A 16683-nucleotide genomic window follows, 5' to 3' on the forward strand; every position below is an offset into this window, starting at 1 on the left:
TTACCAGAATTAACCACATTCTTCAAAATGTGGTGACAGTGTTTTCTTTGGTACTTTCAGGCATGCTATATAGCAAGCAGGTCACATACAAAACAGGGAGAGTAAGGTTTCACCAACCATTGGGAAGATTTTATCGATACTTGATTCAAGGGGGTCCAGGGCTGAGAGGGAAAACAGGAGTTAATGTGAAGCTCATATCTGGTTTCTTTTGATGTTTATTATTTTTTTAAAGAAAATAAATAAAACAAACAGAAAAAAGGCTTCAGTCAACAAAGTTAAAGTAACTTGTCTGTAAACACTTTAAATACTTGCTGGAGGAGACAGAATAATACCATTTTAGCCATTTCTGGGAGCCATAACTAACAACTCTACACATCTAGTATCTTGATAAACAATCCTCAGTACCCTGAATGTAGCCCTACTTAGCTGCTAACAGAACAAGACGAAGATTTTCTTACTGATAGTCATCATACAGACACTTTCTCTTTGTTCTCTATAATTCTTTAACCATAGCAGTATTTTAACTATCAAGGTCTAAATTTTTAGAACCAATTTTTGATCTTGTTATCCAGAAAAAGCACTTATTATTAGCCACATTCAAATTATAAATGAGAAGTTTTAATAATAGATTATCAAATATTGTGCAAACCAGAAATGCTTTGTAAGTTTTTTTAAAATATTGAATAATTATTTTAGAGAACTGAGGCACTGAGTTTTTAAAATGTGAGGTATATATTGCAACTTGAAAGAACAATATTTAGTAAAAAATTGCTATGGCAAAGTACACATGATAATTTACAATTTATAAATAACTTAGATTGATTAAATCCACTAACAGGTTCCCACTGGAATATTTATTTTGGAGTCAAAGTAAAAATTTATAGTATTTTTTATAATTATCTATAAGAAAAAAGTAATGTTTACTTTCTCAAAATTTAAAACTTTTATTTTATTTGTTTATTATCCATATTAATAATCTCCTAGGTTCCAAAATTTTGAAGGTTATTTGAGAAAAAAATTTTTTAAAAGTTGCCAGAGAATTTTGGAGAAAATATTTTTGTGTAATACATATTAGTCAGTGTTTTCAACCAGTGCTTTCTTGTCATTCTTGGGTCTATTCATTTAGAAGCAAAATGTTTGGTTGCTAAATATATTAATGTTGGTGAAAATATAAACACTCTATTTTTATTGGTTTCTTAAGACTGTGTTCCAATTTTTGTTTAAATATGCTTTGAAGAGTAGAAAGAAAAATTTCATTCAAAGCTACCTTTAAGTAAGATACATTATTTTATTCATTCAGTTGCCAATAGTTTTGAGTATCATTATTGTATAGTATTATTCTTATTCAGATAAAATATAATTCGTGAACTTATCTTTTTAAAAACTGACTCTATTAAAAATGCATCTGTCTTTATTTTGAATACTATGAGACTTTTAATTAACAGAAAACCACCATGGTTTGCTTCTTTAGAATACCACTAAATGTCAGAGACATCGTCTACTGCACAGGAGTCTCACTGCTAGATGAGGATGTCTGGGAATTCATCTGGATGAAATTCCACTCCACCACAGCAGTTTCGGAGAAGAAAATACTGTTGGAAGCCTTAACTTGCAGTGATGACAGGAATTTATTAAATAGGTGGGTCAATTAATGTATTAAATGTATTCGTGTATCTATGCTTCTATTTCTATTTTGTTTGTTAAATTATTTTGTCCATTAGATTCCACATATATGTCAGATCATATGGTATTTATCTTTCTCTGACTGTCTTAACAGATGGCTGTTAGAAGGAGGGGACTAGGGGGCTAAGTGAAGAAAGGTGAAGGGATTAAGCAAATATATATATGTGATATATACATATATATGATATAAATATATATATATATCACATAGACACTGACAGCAGGGGGGGTGGTAGCCAGAGGGAAAGGGGATTAAAAAGAAGTGGGCAAAGGGGACAAATGGGGACGGAAAGACACTTTGGGTATGAGTACATAAAGCAACATGCAGATGGTGTTTTGTTGAGCTGTACACTTGAAACCTGTATGATTTTGTGAACCAATGTCACTCTAATAAATTCAATAAAAAAGTAAATTTATTTGTGTAATGAAAGTATTCTCCATTAACCAAACTGTTCTGAAGTTATTTTTATTTTTTTATTATTTATTTATTTATTTATTTATTTATTTATTTATTTATATTTTTCTGAAGCTAGAAACGGGGAGAGACAGTCAGACAGACTCCCAAATGCGCCCGACCGGGATCCACCCGGCACGCCCACCAGGGGGTGATGCTCTGCCCCTCTGGGGCGTCGCTCTGTTGCGACCAGAGCCACTCTAGCGCCTGGGGCAGAGGCCAAGGAGCCATCCCCTGCACCCGGGCCATCTTTGCTCCAATGGAGCCTCGGCTGCGGGAGGGGAAGAGAGAGACAGAGAGGAAGGAGAGGGGGAGGGGTGGATAAGCAGATGGGCACTTCCCCTGTGTGCCCTGGCTGGGAATCGAACCCGGGACCCCTGCACGCCAGGCCGACGCTCTACCACTGAGCCAACCGGCCAGGGCCTATTTTTTTGAATATATGCTAGTTACTAAAAAGTCTATATTCCTAGAACTAAGTAAAACTGATGATGCATTAATATGACTAAAGCTAGTTGACTTGAAAGGTATACCTTTGTTTCTAACTAATTTTTAAAGATGTCACTTATATATGTAAGACAATATTTCAATATAAAAGTGTTTACTACAAAGAATTTTAAATATAAGTTTGAGTCATCAAAACAGATTTTGATTTCTCCAACCATAAGATTTTTTTCACAATTTAATTAATTTATTAATCAACATACCATGAGTTTGAGTTTTCTTCTTTTTTAAAAAAAATTATTAATTGATTTTTAAAGAGAGAGAAAGGAAATGAGAGAGAAAGAGAAAGAAAGAAACATTAATTTTTATTCCACTTATTTATGCATTCAGTTTCTGTGTGTGCCCTGACTGGGGATTGAATCCACAGTCCTGCTATATAGGGATAATGCTTCAACCAACTGAGTTACCTGGCCAGTCCTCAGAACTGAAACTATTCTATTGATAAATTTGAATTAGTAAAGCTTACACTGAACAGTTCTCTTGAAGAATATGATAAACTTAATCATGTAATTTTTAAATTTTATGAAAATATTTAAATTTTTTGGACTAAAAATTTTCTCACAATCCTATCTTTAAAGGCTGCTGAATCTGTCTCTGAATTCCGAGGTGGTTCTGGATCAAGATGCAATTGATGTGATAATCCATGTAGCTCGGAATCCACATGGCCGGGACCTTGCCTGGAAGTTTTTTAGAGATAAATGGAAGATACTAAATACCAGGTAGATATAAGTTCAATCACTCAACACGAGTAAACAAAAGGTGGCATATAAGAGTTAAAAGCCCAAATTTTTGTGTTAGAGCTAAGGTCCAGACAACAGAATTTGATTTTTAAATAGTTAGCTAAGATGTGTCTTGCCATGCCTATGACATTATTTTTGTTAAAATAATGTTCATGGCATTATTCATTTATTAAAGATTGATAACTGCAATTATATGTGGAAATGTGAAGAGTAAAAAAGTTTTAGGAGTGCAGTTTCCCTGGGCAATCTATCATACTGTCTAAGGTTGAAGCAATTGTTATCATAAAACCCCTATATTATGAATGAGTTATAAATTTTTAAAAATCAGATATAATTCTATTATAACAAGAAAACTTTACTTCTGTAGATTTGTTTTAATTCTTTAAAAAATATAAATATCACGAAACACCTGAAATAAAACTGTGATATAAAGAAGGGATATTTGAATCATTGTATTGTTCTAGTTATAGTATAATTCATTCCTGAGACATCTGGTTTCATAGTGAGAATTCTTTATCCTCAATTTTAGAAAACATTTTCTTATATATTTAAATATATTATAATAAATGTTAATTTATTACCCTGACAATCTCTGTGGTATTTTAAAATTAAATTTATTATAGAGCCTGTAAATGCAGCTTGTTCTCCAACTTAAATGTCCCTAGACAGTGTGTAGACCTAATGTTCTGTCTCTTAAAAACTGGTGTATAAACTTGACTTTTAAAAAGTATACCTTTATCAATTACCCTAAAATAAAGAGTTGAATCTGAATGGATGTTTCATATTAAGATACATTGCTATCTACAAACATTTTGTTGTCAGAAAGCAATGATATTCCTAAAAAGTACATTGGGTTTTGAATTTTTGGCTCAGAAATTGGAATGTTTGGAAAATTAGAACTTACTTTGCTGTCATGCATACACCATAGTGAATAGTCAGACACAAGGTGAAATTAATATATGCAAGCATTTTATTAAACAGAGTATTAAATGTCTACCAATACACAGAGTCTCTTTAGACAGTGATTTTGTAGATCAGAGCTCATCGTATGCATATATAGTTTAGTTTCTACCAAAAAGTGTTTAGTTCCTGGTATGCCTATTTTGTCTCAGAGACAGAGGCAGATTTAATGGTGGATGCACCGGGTATGTGCCCAGGGCCCCGACATCTGAAGGGCCCCACAAAATCCCAACTTTACACTTGTTTCTAATGTAAGGGGCCCAATATTTTTTTCTGTGCCCAGGGTCTCAACCAACCTAAATATGCCTTTGCTCAGAGAGTCCATTATCTCTAATCAAAACGTAAAAATGTTTTAACATAGCTATAGAAGGTGTTTATCTTGACAAAAGGATTGTCTTCATCCACTCCTACTCCTTTGTCAATATTTGAATATTTGAATTCATGGGGCTACTGTCCAAAGGTCTTTGTAATGCCCTGTGGATTCTCCCTGGTTTTAGTTGCCATCTCTTCTCATGGTTTCAATCAGTCTTAAATCCACATCTCTAACTTAGTCATTTCACCTAAGTGATGTACTATAATAGACAGCAGTCTGTTGGAATCCCCTGTAAGGATGTACATGCAAAGCTAACCCCATTATTTATCTCTCCCTTTTCTCAGCAAAGAATATGGCTATACACCAATTGTTCAACCCAGATACCTAGGAAGTTACATATGACTCCCCCTTTCCCTTGCTGCATATAACAACTAGTCTTGAGGTCTTGTCAATTTAACAGTTCCTAAATGTTTCTTGAATTTGTCCTCTCTTTCCTGATACCACTAACCAGTACTCTTAACAATAGTCTACCTGTCTCCTTGCCTCTGTAATTATGCCTATAATTATGTCTACCACTGCACAGACATACACACAGGCACACCTTTTTCATTTGTCCCAAGAATCACTCTAAATCAAAAATGCCATTTCCCTGAAGTAAAAACCTTCAATGGTTGTGCTGCACAGAAAATCTAAGCTCCTTAATAAATCTCCTGATGAACCCCTTGGCCTCTTGTTCTGCTATCCCCAGCCTTACAACTTATACACACTTAATACCATATTCTTGTAGTTGTTTGCATGCACCACATGGTTTTACACCTCTTTGCTATTCTTTATGTTGAGTCCTCTGCCTAAAATTACTTTCTTCTTTGATGTTCAGAATTACTCCATACTCAATCTACATGCTATATCATCTCTCAAATCTTTACTCCAGATTGCACAACAAAAAGACTTTGTCTAAAGTTGATGTATAATTTCATCACTGCTATAAATGGAAATCATCTGTTTACAATACTAGATAGTATAATACCTTCAAAGAAAGAATTGTGCCTTATTAATCTTTATTTGACTATAAGCAAAGTATATGTAAAACACTCTTAGAAAAAGATTTATTTTATTCCTGCACAGTGGGCCATTTCTTTAACCACATAGTGATTACTAGTGATTACTTATTATTGATTGCCTATTTATTTTATTTAGCTAACTTTTTCTTGTAGAATAGTTCACTATTAGAATTACAACAAATTGTGATAATCATCCAGTTTAGTCCCCTCATTTTACAGATGAGAAAACTGAGTCTTCAAAACCTAAATTATTTAAAGTCCCACAAGTATTAACAGCATTAGAAAACCTCTTGTAGTGGTGACTGGACACTTCTTCAAAAAACTTAGAATTTTTTTTTTTGGTGTACTTGTTTTTAGTTCTGAGTATGATCGCCTATGATAGCTATCCTTAGCATAGAATAGACAAATCAATAAAATGAAAAAAACTTGGGTCATGAGTCAATTAAGTATGCTTGTGGTAAAAGAATTATACAATTTAAATGAAAAAACTTGATATATCTTTTAATACCCACATGAAAAAAATGCTAATATTTTAGAAGCATTTTTGAGAAATTTGGCTCCATTTCTAAGCCTGAAAAATGAGAATGCAAATGTCAATTTGGACTGACCAAACCAAAGAATATGTTTGAAATGATCATAATGCCCAGATTTCTCTTACAGTCCCATTTCCTGTTTTGGGATCATTTTTCCTAGTGAGCTAGCTTACTTCAAAATTAAACATTTTAAAATAGATATTCCTCAGAATTTGGTTTGGAAATGTAATAGTAATTCTTGCATTTAATTTTAGAGCACTTCATTTTAAATATTTACTACTCAGACTTCCTTAAAAGTTGTAGGCCAGTCCCCAGGTCTGTTGTGAGTTAGGAAGGAGCACCTGGAAGCCTGAGTTTGCCATTGCTAGAGCCGTAAAGCCAGAGAGCTAAAGCTGTAGAGCCGAAGCTATAAGGCTGAAGCCGTAGAGCCCTCACAACACACTCCACACAACAATATAACTTTGGTCCCACTTACATCATTATGACAGCAATATCTCAGGGGAGGACAGCCTAGGAACTTCACAAAGCTAAATATTGTAATACAGTGATAGCTACTGGAAGAAACCTCTCAAAAACTGCCTTTATTTTCCCTTTTTATTGTTTTTTCTCTTGAATTTCATTTTCTTTAATGTTTATATATTTCATTCTTATTTTTGTAGGTGTTTTGTTCTTTGATTTTTCTGTTTGCTTTCCATCCTTTTTCCTTTGATTGTTATTTACCTGTCATAATTTTTAAATTTTTTATTATATTTTTTGTTTTAATTATTTATTTTTAAGGGGTTTTTTTTGGGGGGGTGGTTAGGATTTTTAACATTACCATGCTCAAATGTCATCAAGGAAGGAGAAATCAAATACCATGGCTATACAAGACAGAGACGTAGTTTAAAAAGAAAATGAAAAAATCTCCAGAAAAATATCCCATTACATGGAAACCTTGAAGTTAAATTATAGAGAATTCAAAAATGAAGTACTGAAAATGTTCAATGGGATGCAAGAAGACATCAACAGACAACTTAATGAGCTCAGAAAAAAATTAATGAACAAAATGAATACCTTACCAAGTAGACTGAAACTTTAAAAACAGAGATGAAGAATTTAATACATGAATTGAAAACTGAGGTAAGAAGTTTGGCTAATGGAATAAGCCACATAGAGGAAAAAAAATCACTGACATTGAAGAAAGGCAAGTAGAGATGCTACAGAGAGAAGAGGAGACTCACAAATTGAAAAACCTGAGAGCTCTACAGGAATTGTCTGATTCCATCAGAAAGAATAATATAAGAATAATGGGTATATCAGAGGAAGAAGAGAGGGAGAAGGGAATGGAAAGCCTATTCAAATGAATATTGATGAGAATTTCCCAAGCCTATGGAAGGAGTTAGAGCCTTAAATCCAAGAAAAAAACAGAACGCCAAGTTACTGCAACCGAAACAGACATATTCCAAGACATATCATAATAAAATTGTCAAAAATCAGTGACATAGAAAAATCCTCAAGGTAGCTAGAGAAAAGAACAACATAACATGTAAAGGAAAGCCCATTCTGTTATCATCAGACTTCTCAGCAGAAACTCTACAAGCCAGAAGAGAGTGGACCCAAACATTCAAAGTACTGAAAGAGAGGAATTACCAGGTAAGAATATTATAACCATCAAAGTTATCCTTCAAATATGAAGGAGAAATAAAAAAATTTATAGACATACAGAAGCTGAGGGAATTTTAAACTTAGAAACTCCCACTACAGGCAATACTCAAGGGGGTTATTCGACCAGACACAAAGAACAAAACAAATCAAAACTACAAGTAAAAGTTCCAACAAGGTCACAATAAAAACAAGGAGAGTCTGTGATGACAATAACATAAAAGGGGAGAGGATAAAGATCTGCAATAGCAAAGAAGAATGGAGTGCAGAAGCACTCATAAGACAAAGGACTTTTGTACATATGAACATTTGTCTCTTAATAACCTAAAGGTAAGCAACCTCAAAAAAAGCCACTACTGGCCCTGGCCGGTTGGCTCAGTGGTAGAGCATCGGCCTGGCGTGCAGAAGTCCCAGGTTCGATTCCCGGTCAGGGCACACAGGAGAAGCGCCCATCTGCTTCTCCACCCTTCCCCCTCTCCTTCCTCTCTGTCTCTCTCTTCCCCTCCTGCAGCCAAGGCTCCATTGGAGCAAAGATGGCCCAGGCACTGGGGATGGCTCCTTGGCCTCTGCCCTAGGCGCTAGAGTGGCTCTGGTTGCAGCAGAGCGACGCCCCAGAGGGGCAGAGCATCACCCCCTGGTGGGCGTGCCAGGTGGATCCCGGTCACGCGCATGCGGGAGTCTGTCTGACTGTCTCTCCTCGTTTCCAGCTTCAAAAAAATACAAAAAAAAAAAGTTAAAAAAAAAGCCACTACTGAAATACACAGCTTAAAAAAAAAAAGAAATAGGAGAAAGAAGTATGGAATACCACCAAACAAAAAGACAAGACAAAGAGCTACAAAAAAACAAAACATAACATGGTTATAGGAAATCCTCAAGTGTCAATAATTACCCTAAATGTAAATAGACTGAACTCAGGAATAAAGAGGCACAGAGTAGCAGATTGGATCAAAAAGCAAATCTGCACCATATGCTGGTTTAAGAGACACATTTAAGCTGCAAGCACAAAAGTAGATTCAAACCAAAAGGTTGGAAAATGATTCTACAATCAAATAATATCCAACAAAAAGCAGGTGTAGCCATACTCATACCTGACAATGCTGACTTAAAGACAATAGGTAACCAAAGACAAAGATGGACATTTTGTAATGATAAAGAGATATTGTATCAAGAAGCCATAATACTTCTTAATATATATGCACTGAACCAGGGAGCACCAAAATATATAAGACATCTACTAACTGATCTGAAAGTAGAAGCAGACAAAACAGTCATACTGGAGATTTCAACACACCACTGATGGCTTTACATAGACCATCCAAACAGAAAATCAATAAAGAAATACCTGTCTTAAACGACAGTCTGGACCAAATGGACATAATAGATATTTACAGAATATTTCATCCCAAATTGTCAGATTATACATTCTTCTCTAGTGTGCACAGAACATTCTCAAAGATAAACCATATGTTGGGCCACAAAATTAATATCAACATATTCAGGAAGATTGAAATTATACCAAGCATATTTTATAATAATAAGGCTTTGAAATTAGAATTTAACTGTAGAAGTAAAGAAACCTACAAACATGTGGAAATTAAACAACATACTTCTAAAAAATGACTGGATCAAAGAAGAAATAAAAGTAGAGATCAAAAGGTATATACAGATTAACAAAAATTACAATATGACAAATCAAAATTTTTGGGATTCAGTGAAAGCAGTAAGAGGGAAGTTTATATAATTACAGGCTATATCAGGAAACAAGAGAGATCAGTAAATAACCTAACATTACATCTTAAGGAACTAGAAAAAGAAGAACAAAGGCAACCCAAAGTAAGCAGAAGAAAGGAAATAGTAAAAATTAAAGTAGAACTAAATGAAAGAGAGAACATGAAGCTATAAAAAATTAATGTAACAAAGAGCTGGTTCTTTGAAAAGATCAATAAAATTGGCAAACCACTGGCTAGGAAACCCTATTTAGACCTATAAGCAGGGAAGAAATAGAGACAACTATCACAAACCTCCCCAAAAACAAAAATCCAGGACCAGATGACTACACTAGTGAATTCTACCAAACATTTAAAGATTTGGTGCCTGTCCTTCCCAAAGTCTTCCAAAAAATAGAAGAAGCAATAGTCCCCAACATACTTTAAGTGGCCAACATAACCCTCATACCAAAACTTGGCAAGGACAACACAAAAAGAGAAAACTACAGACCAATATCTGTAATAAATACAGATGTAAAAATCCTCAGCAAAATACTAGAAAATCAAATACAAAAACACATTACAAAAATAATACATCATGATCAAGTGTGATTCATTCTGGGAGCACAAGGATGGTTCAACATATGGAAATCAATCAACATAATACACCACATCAACAAAACAAAAAACAAAAATTATATGATCCTATCAATAGATGCAGAAAAGGCATTTGATAAGATATTACATCCCTTTATTTTTAAAACACTCAATAAAATCAGTATAGAAGGAAAGTACCTCAACATAATAAAGGCCATATATGACAAACCATCATCTAATATCATAGTAATGGTGAAAAAGTGAAAGCTTTTTTTCTCTAAAATCAGGAAAAGACAAGGATGACTACTCTCTCTTCAACATAATTCTGGAAGTTTTAGCCAGGGCACTCAGGCAAGAGAAAGAAATAAAAGGCATCCATATAGGGAAAGAAAAAGTAAAGATACCTCTTTTTGCAGATGACATGATCTTGTATATAGAAAACCCCCAAGACTCCACCAGAAAACTCTTAGAAACAACAAACCAATACAGTAAAGTTGCAGGATCCAAAATCAGTATACAGAACTTCACTGCTTTCCTATATGTCAATGATGAAACATTGGAAAATGAACTAAAAAAAAAATTTCTTTAACAACTGCGACAAAAAAATAAAACACCTAGGAATAAACTTAAGGGATGTGAAGGACCTATATACTGAAAACTACAAATATTATTGAAAGGAATTGAAAAAGACACAATAAAAGGAAAAATTATTCCATGTTCAAGGATTAGAAGAATTAACATAGTTACAATGGCTTTATTACCCAAAGCAATATACAAGTTTAACTCAATCCCCATCAAATTCCCAATGTTATTTTAAAGAAATAGAACAAAAAATTACCAGGTTTGTACGGAACACATAAAAAAGCTCTGAATAGCCAAAGCGAGGCTGAAGAAAAAGAATGAAGTCAGAGATATCACACTACCTGACCTCAAATTATACTCTAGAGCCGTGATAATCAAAACATTATGTTATTGGCAGAAAAACAGACAGTCAGATCAATGGAACAGAATCAAGGGCCCAGAAATAAAACCACATATATATGGACCAATCATTTTCCACAAAGGAACCAAAAACACACAATGGAGAAAAAAAAGCCTCTTCAATAAATGATGTTGGGAAAATTAAAAAGCCACATGCAAACTTTATTGTAATGATTTGTTGTGTCTAAGAGTTTTCTGGTGGAAACTTGACTAAACCTTGTTCCCCTGCACAAAAATTAATTCAAAATGGATCAAAAACCTAAGTATAAGATCTGAAACAATAAATTACATAAAACAAAACATAAATACTAAGCTCATAGACCTTGGCTATAGACAGAAATTTGGGAATTTGACCCCAAAGTCAAGGGAAGTAAAGGCAAAAATAAAGAATGTGACTATATAAAACTAAAAAGCTTCTGCACTGAAAAAGAAACTGACAAAAAAATCCAAATAGACAGCCAAGTAAATGAGAAATTATATTTACAAACAACAGCTCCAGTAAGGGGTTAATATTCAAAATATATGAAGAACTCACAAAACTCAGCAACAAACAACCAAACAATCCAATTAAAAAATGGGGAGAGGACCTGAACAGACATTTCTCTCAAGAGGACATACAGATGGCCAACAGATATATGAAAAGATCCACATCTTCACTAGCTATTCAAAAAATGCAAATCAAAACTATAATGAGAGGTCCAAGATGGTGATGGAATAGGTGGACATTCCAACTGCCATCACCCAGGACCAAAATCGATTACAATTTAATTTAAGAACAATCATCTTGAAAAACCAATGTTGGACTTAAGGGAGAGGACTCTATAACCAAGAACCACAGAAGAAGCCACACTGAGATTGATAGGAAGGGCAGAGATGCAGAAAGGGCTGCCCCACTCCCAGGAGCGAGCGGTGGGTGAGGTTTTGGAGGGAATCTCACTGCAGGGAAGGTCACCCTGAGAAGTGGGGGTGCTCACCCCCAGGCCCAGACTCCCAGTCTAGAGCCCCAGAATCTAGAAGAGGTGCCCAGGCAGCATTTGCCAGTGAAAAGAGCAGGGTTTTAGTCTGCAAGAAAGAGACTGAGATTTTTGAGACGCAGACTCCATCATAAAGGGCCCATGTAGAAAATTTCAATCATAGCCACTTACCTGGGGCTCCAGTGGAGAAAGAGCTGAAAGGACAGGAGTTGCATGAGTTGAGTGTAAAGTCTGAGGCACAGAGAGAGACACTATGGGGGATGACCACCAGAACCCCTGTGCTGAGACATTCTCCAATAATGCAATTTCCATCTTTCCAGGTTGGAGCATCCCCTTTGTATGGCTTCAACCTGGGGAAAAGCAACTGTTCCTCCCTCCAGGATCTCTACTATCCTAGTCATGGCAACGGGTCATTCTGAGAGACCAGGAAGTATGGGGCGTATCCGTGGCTCATTTTTTTTTTTCTTGAGGCTGGAGCTACCCTCACCCCCATGCTCCTGAATCTAAGACTGGTGCTATCACCTCACAGGAGACTCAGTAGAAACTGTACAGGGAGAGCGGATAGACCTCACTTCTGGGTCTCAGAAGCCACACCCTACTGAGGTCTGTTAAAAAGTCTGGACAGACTGACACTTGGGGTTGAGGAGTGGAGCCACACCCACCACCCTTGCTGATCCCTCAATTGCTACAGGTCCTAGACTCTAGCAGAGGTTTTTTCAGCAGCTGAAAAAACAAGCAACAAGCATACAGAGGCTGCGGGAGGCAGGACTCAGGGAAACTTGGCCTTTTAAGCAGACATTACCCCAGGCCTAGTGTGGATAAAAGGCAGCCAAGGTGTGCAGCTTGGTATTTCCATGTACACCTGGGCCCAGCAGAGACAGCCACAAACTCCGGATTGCTTGTAGGTACAAACGGTAATCAAAATGGACAAACCTTTAACCAGACTTATCAAGAAAAAAAGAGAGAGAACTCAAATAAATAAAATTAGAAATGAAAGTGGAGAAGTAACAACTGACAGTGCAGAAATACAAAGCATTGTAAGAAAACACTATGAAGATCTGTATGCCAAAAAATTGGACAATCTAGGAGAAATGGATAAATTTCTAGAAACATACAATCTTCCAAGACTCAATCTGAAAGAATCAGAAAACCTAAACAGGCCGATTACAACAAATGAAATTAAAACAGTCATGAAAAAACTTCTAACAAACATAAGTCCTGGGCCAGAAGTCTTCACAGGTGAATTTTACCAAACATTCAGAGAAGAACTAACACCTATCCTTCTCAAGCTTTTTCAAAAAATTCAAGAGTAGGGAAGACTTCCAAGCTCCTTTTATGATGCAAGCATCATCCTCATTCTGAAACCATGTAAAGACACTACAAAGAATGAAAACTATAGACCTGATGAACATAGATGCTAAAATTTTCAACAAAATATTAGCAAACCAGATCCATTAATACATTAAAAAATCATACATCATGATCAAGTGGTATTTATTCTGGGGAAGCAAGGCTGGTACAATATTTGCAAATCAATCAGTGTGATTCATTACATAAACAAATGGATAGATAAAAATCACATGATCATATGCAGAAAAAGCATTTATTAACATCCAGAATCCATGTATGATCAAAACTCTCAGCAAAGTGGGACTACAGGATACATACATTAACATAATTAAAGACATCTATGACAACCAACAGCCAACATAATTTTCAATGAACAAAAATTGAAAGCAATCCCCTTAAGATCAGGAACAAGGCAGAGGTTCCCCCGTTCACCATTCTTATTCAACATAACTCCAGAAATCTTAGCCACAGATATCAGATAAGAAAAAGAAATAAAAGGTATCCAAATTGGAAATGAAGAAGTAAAACTATCATTATTTGCTTATGACATGATTCTGTACATAGAAAACTCTAATGTCTGTCAGAAAACTGCTAGCCCAGATAAATGAATTCAGCAAGGTGGCAGGATATGAAATTAATATTCAGAAATCAGTGGCATTTTTATACACCAACAATGAACTGTCTGAAAGAGAAATTTAGGAAACAATCCCCTTCACTATTTCATTAAAAAAAAAAATACCTAGGTGTAAATTTACCCAAGGAGATAAAAGACTTGTACTCAGAAAATTATAAGACATTGAAAAAAGAAATCAAGGAAGATACAAATACATGGAAGCATATACTGTGTTCATGCATAGGAAGAATAAACATCATTAAAATGTCTATATTACCCAAAACAATCTATAAATTCAATGAAGTTTCTATTAAAATACCAATGGCATACTTCAAAGATATAGAAAAAATATTCCAAAAATTTATAGGGAACCAAAAAAGAACATGAATAGCCTCAGCAATATTGAAAATGTAGAATAAAGTGGGAAGTATCACAATTCCTGATATCAAGTTATACTACAAGGCCATTGTAATCAAAACAGCTTGGTACTGGCATAAGAACAGGCATACAGATCAATGGAACAGAACAGAGAACCCAAAAATAGACCCACGCTTTTATGGACAATTGATATTTGACAAAGGAGGTAAGAGCATATAATGGAGTAAAGACAGTCCCTTTAATAAATGGTGTTGAAAAAATTGGACAGGCACCATCAAAAAAATAAAACTAGGCCCTGGCCAGTTGGCTCAGTGGTAGAGCGTCAGCCTGGCGTGCGGGGAACCCGGGTTCGATTCCCGGCCAGGGCACATTAGGAGAAGCGCCCATTTGCTTCTCCACCCCACCCCCCTCCTTCCTCTCTGTCTCTCTCTTCCCCTCCAGCAGCCAAGGCTCCATTGGAGCAAAGATGGCCCGGCGCTGGGGATGGCTCCTTGGCCTCTGCCCCAGGCTCTAGAGTGGCTCTGGTCGCGGCAGAGTGACGCCCGGGAGGGGCAGAGCATCGCCCCCTGGTGGGCAGAGCGTCCGCCTCTGGTGGGCGTGCCGGGTGGATCCTGGTCGGGCACATGCGGGAGTCTGTCTGTCTCTCCCCGTTTCCAGCTTCAGAAAATAAATAAATAAATAAATAAATAAATAAATAAATAAATAAATAAAACTAGACCACCAATTTACACCATTCACAAAAGTAAACTCAATATGGATAAAAGACTTAAATATAAGTCGCAAAACTATAAACATCTTGGAAGGAAACATAGGCAGTAAACTCTCCAATATCTCTCATAGCAATATTTTTGCTGATATATCTTATGAGCAAGTGAAATAAAGAACAAAACAAACAAATGGGACTATATCAAACTAAAAAGCTTTTGTACAGCAAAAGTCACCATGAGAAAAATTAAAAGACAACCCACACAATGGGAGAACATATTTGACAATGCATCTGATAAGGGATTAATAACCAAAATGTATAAAGAACTGCTAATACTCAATGCCAGGAAGTTAAACAATCCGATTAAAATATGGGCAAAAGAACTGAATAGATACTTCTCCAAAAGGACATACAGGTGGCAAATAGGCTTATGAAAAAATGTTCAACATCATTAATCATCATAGAAAAGCAGATTAAAAGCACAACGAGATACCACCTCACACCTGTCAGAATGGCAATCATTAACAAATCAACACACAATAAGTGCTGGCAAGAGTGTGGAGAAAAGGGAACCTTCCTGCACTGCTGGTGGGAATGCAGACTTGTGCAGCCACTGTGGAAAACGGTATGGAATTTTCTCAAAAAATTATAAATAAAACTACCTTTTGACCCAGCTATCCCACTTTTAGGAATATATCCTAAGAATACCAAATCACTTATTCAAAAGAAGATATGCACTCCCATGTTTATTGCAGCTTGTATACAATATCCAAGATCTGGAAACAGCCCCAGTGTCCATCAGTAGACGAGTGGATTAAAAAGCAGTGGTACATATACATAATGGAATACTACATGACCATGAAAAAGAAGGAAATCTTATCTTTTTCAATGACATGGAGAGACTTGGAGATTATTATGCTAAGTGAAATAAACCAGGCAGAGAAAGACAAGTATCATATAATCTCACTAATATGTGGAATCTAATGATCAAATGTGAATGGTGAAACAGTATAGAGGCAGAGGTGGGTTCACAGGAAGCAGGGGGACAGCTGTCAGAGGGAAGTGGGATGAGGAAATGGGATCAGAGAAGGTGAAGGGATTAGTGAAATTATATATACACATAACACATAGATACAGATAGCAGGACAGCAAATCCCAGAGTGAAGGGGGGAGGGGTGGACAATGAGAGACTAGGCAGTCGGGGTGAGGGAATTAAATTGAATGGGACACTTGAATTCATGTTAACACAATAAGTTAAAATTTAAAAATAGCTATAATGTGATACCACCTCACACTTGTTAAATTGGTTATTATCAACAACACAGGTAATAAGTGTTAGAGGGGCTGTGAAGAAAAAGGAACCCTTATTCACTGCTGGTGGGAATGCAAATTATTACAACCATTATGGAAAAAGGTATGGTGATTCCTCAAAAAATTAAAAATAGAATTACCTCTACTGGGTATTTACCCCCAAAACTCAAAAACATTGATA

The 16683-nt window shown here is 35.8% G+C and overlaps 1 protein-coding gene across 1 annotated transcript in view; it reads left to right on the plus strand.

The window, feature by feature from the left end:
- Positions 1-16683, plus strand: part of TRHDE (thyrotropin releasing hormone degrading enzyme) — a 442374-nt gene that overhangs the window by 416943 nt on the left and 8748 nt on the right. The window contains exons 16-17 of the mRNA XM_066254840.1: positions 1472-1639; positions 3217-3357. Of these exons, the coding sequence (XP_066110937.1) occupies positions 1472-1639; positions 3217-3357 (309 nt within the window). The remainder of the gene's footprint in view (positions 1-1471; positions 1640-3216; positions 3358-16683) is intronic.

This window comes from Saccopteryx bilineata, chromosome 2, assembly GCF_036850765.1.
Source record: "Saccopteryx bilineata isolate mSacBil1 chromosome 2, mSacBil1_pri_phased_curated, whole genome shotgun sequence".
Lineage (NCBI taxonomy): Eukaryota > Metazoa > Chordata > Mammalia > Chiroptera > Emballonuridae > Saccopteryx > Saccopteryx bilineata.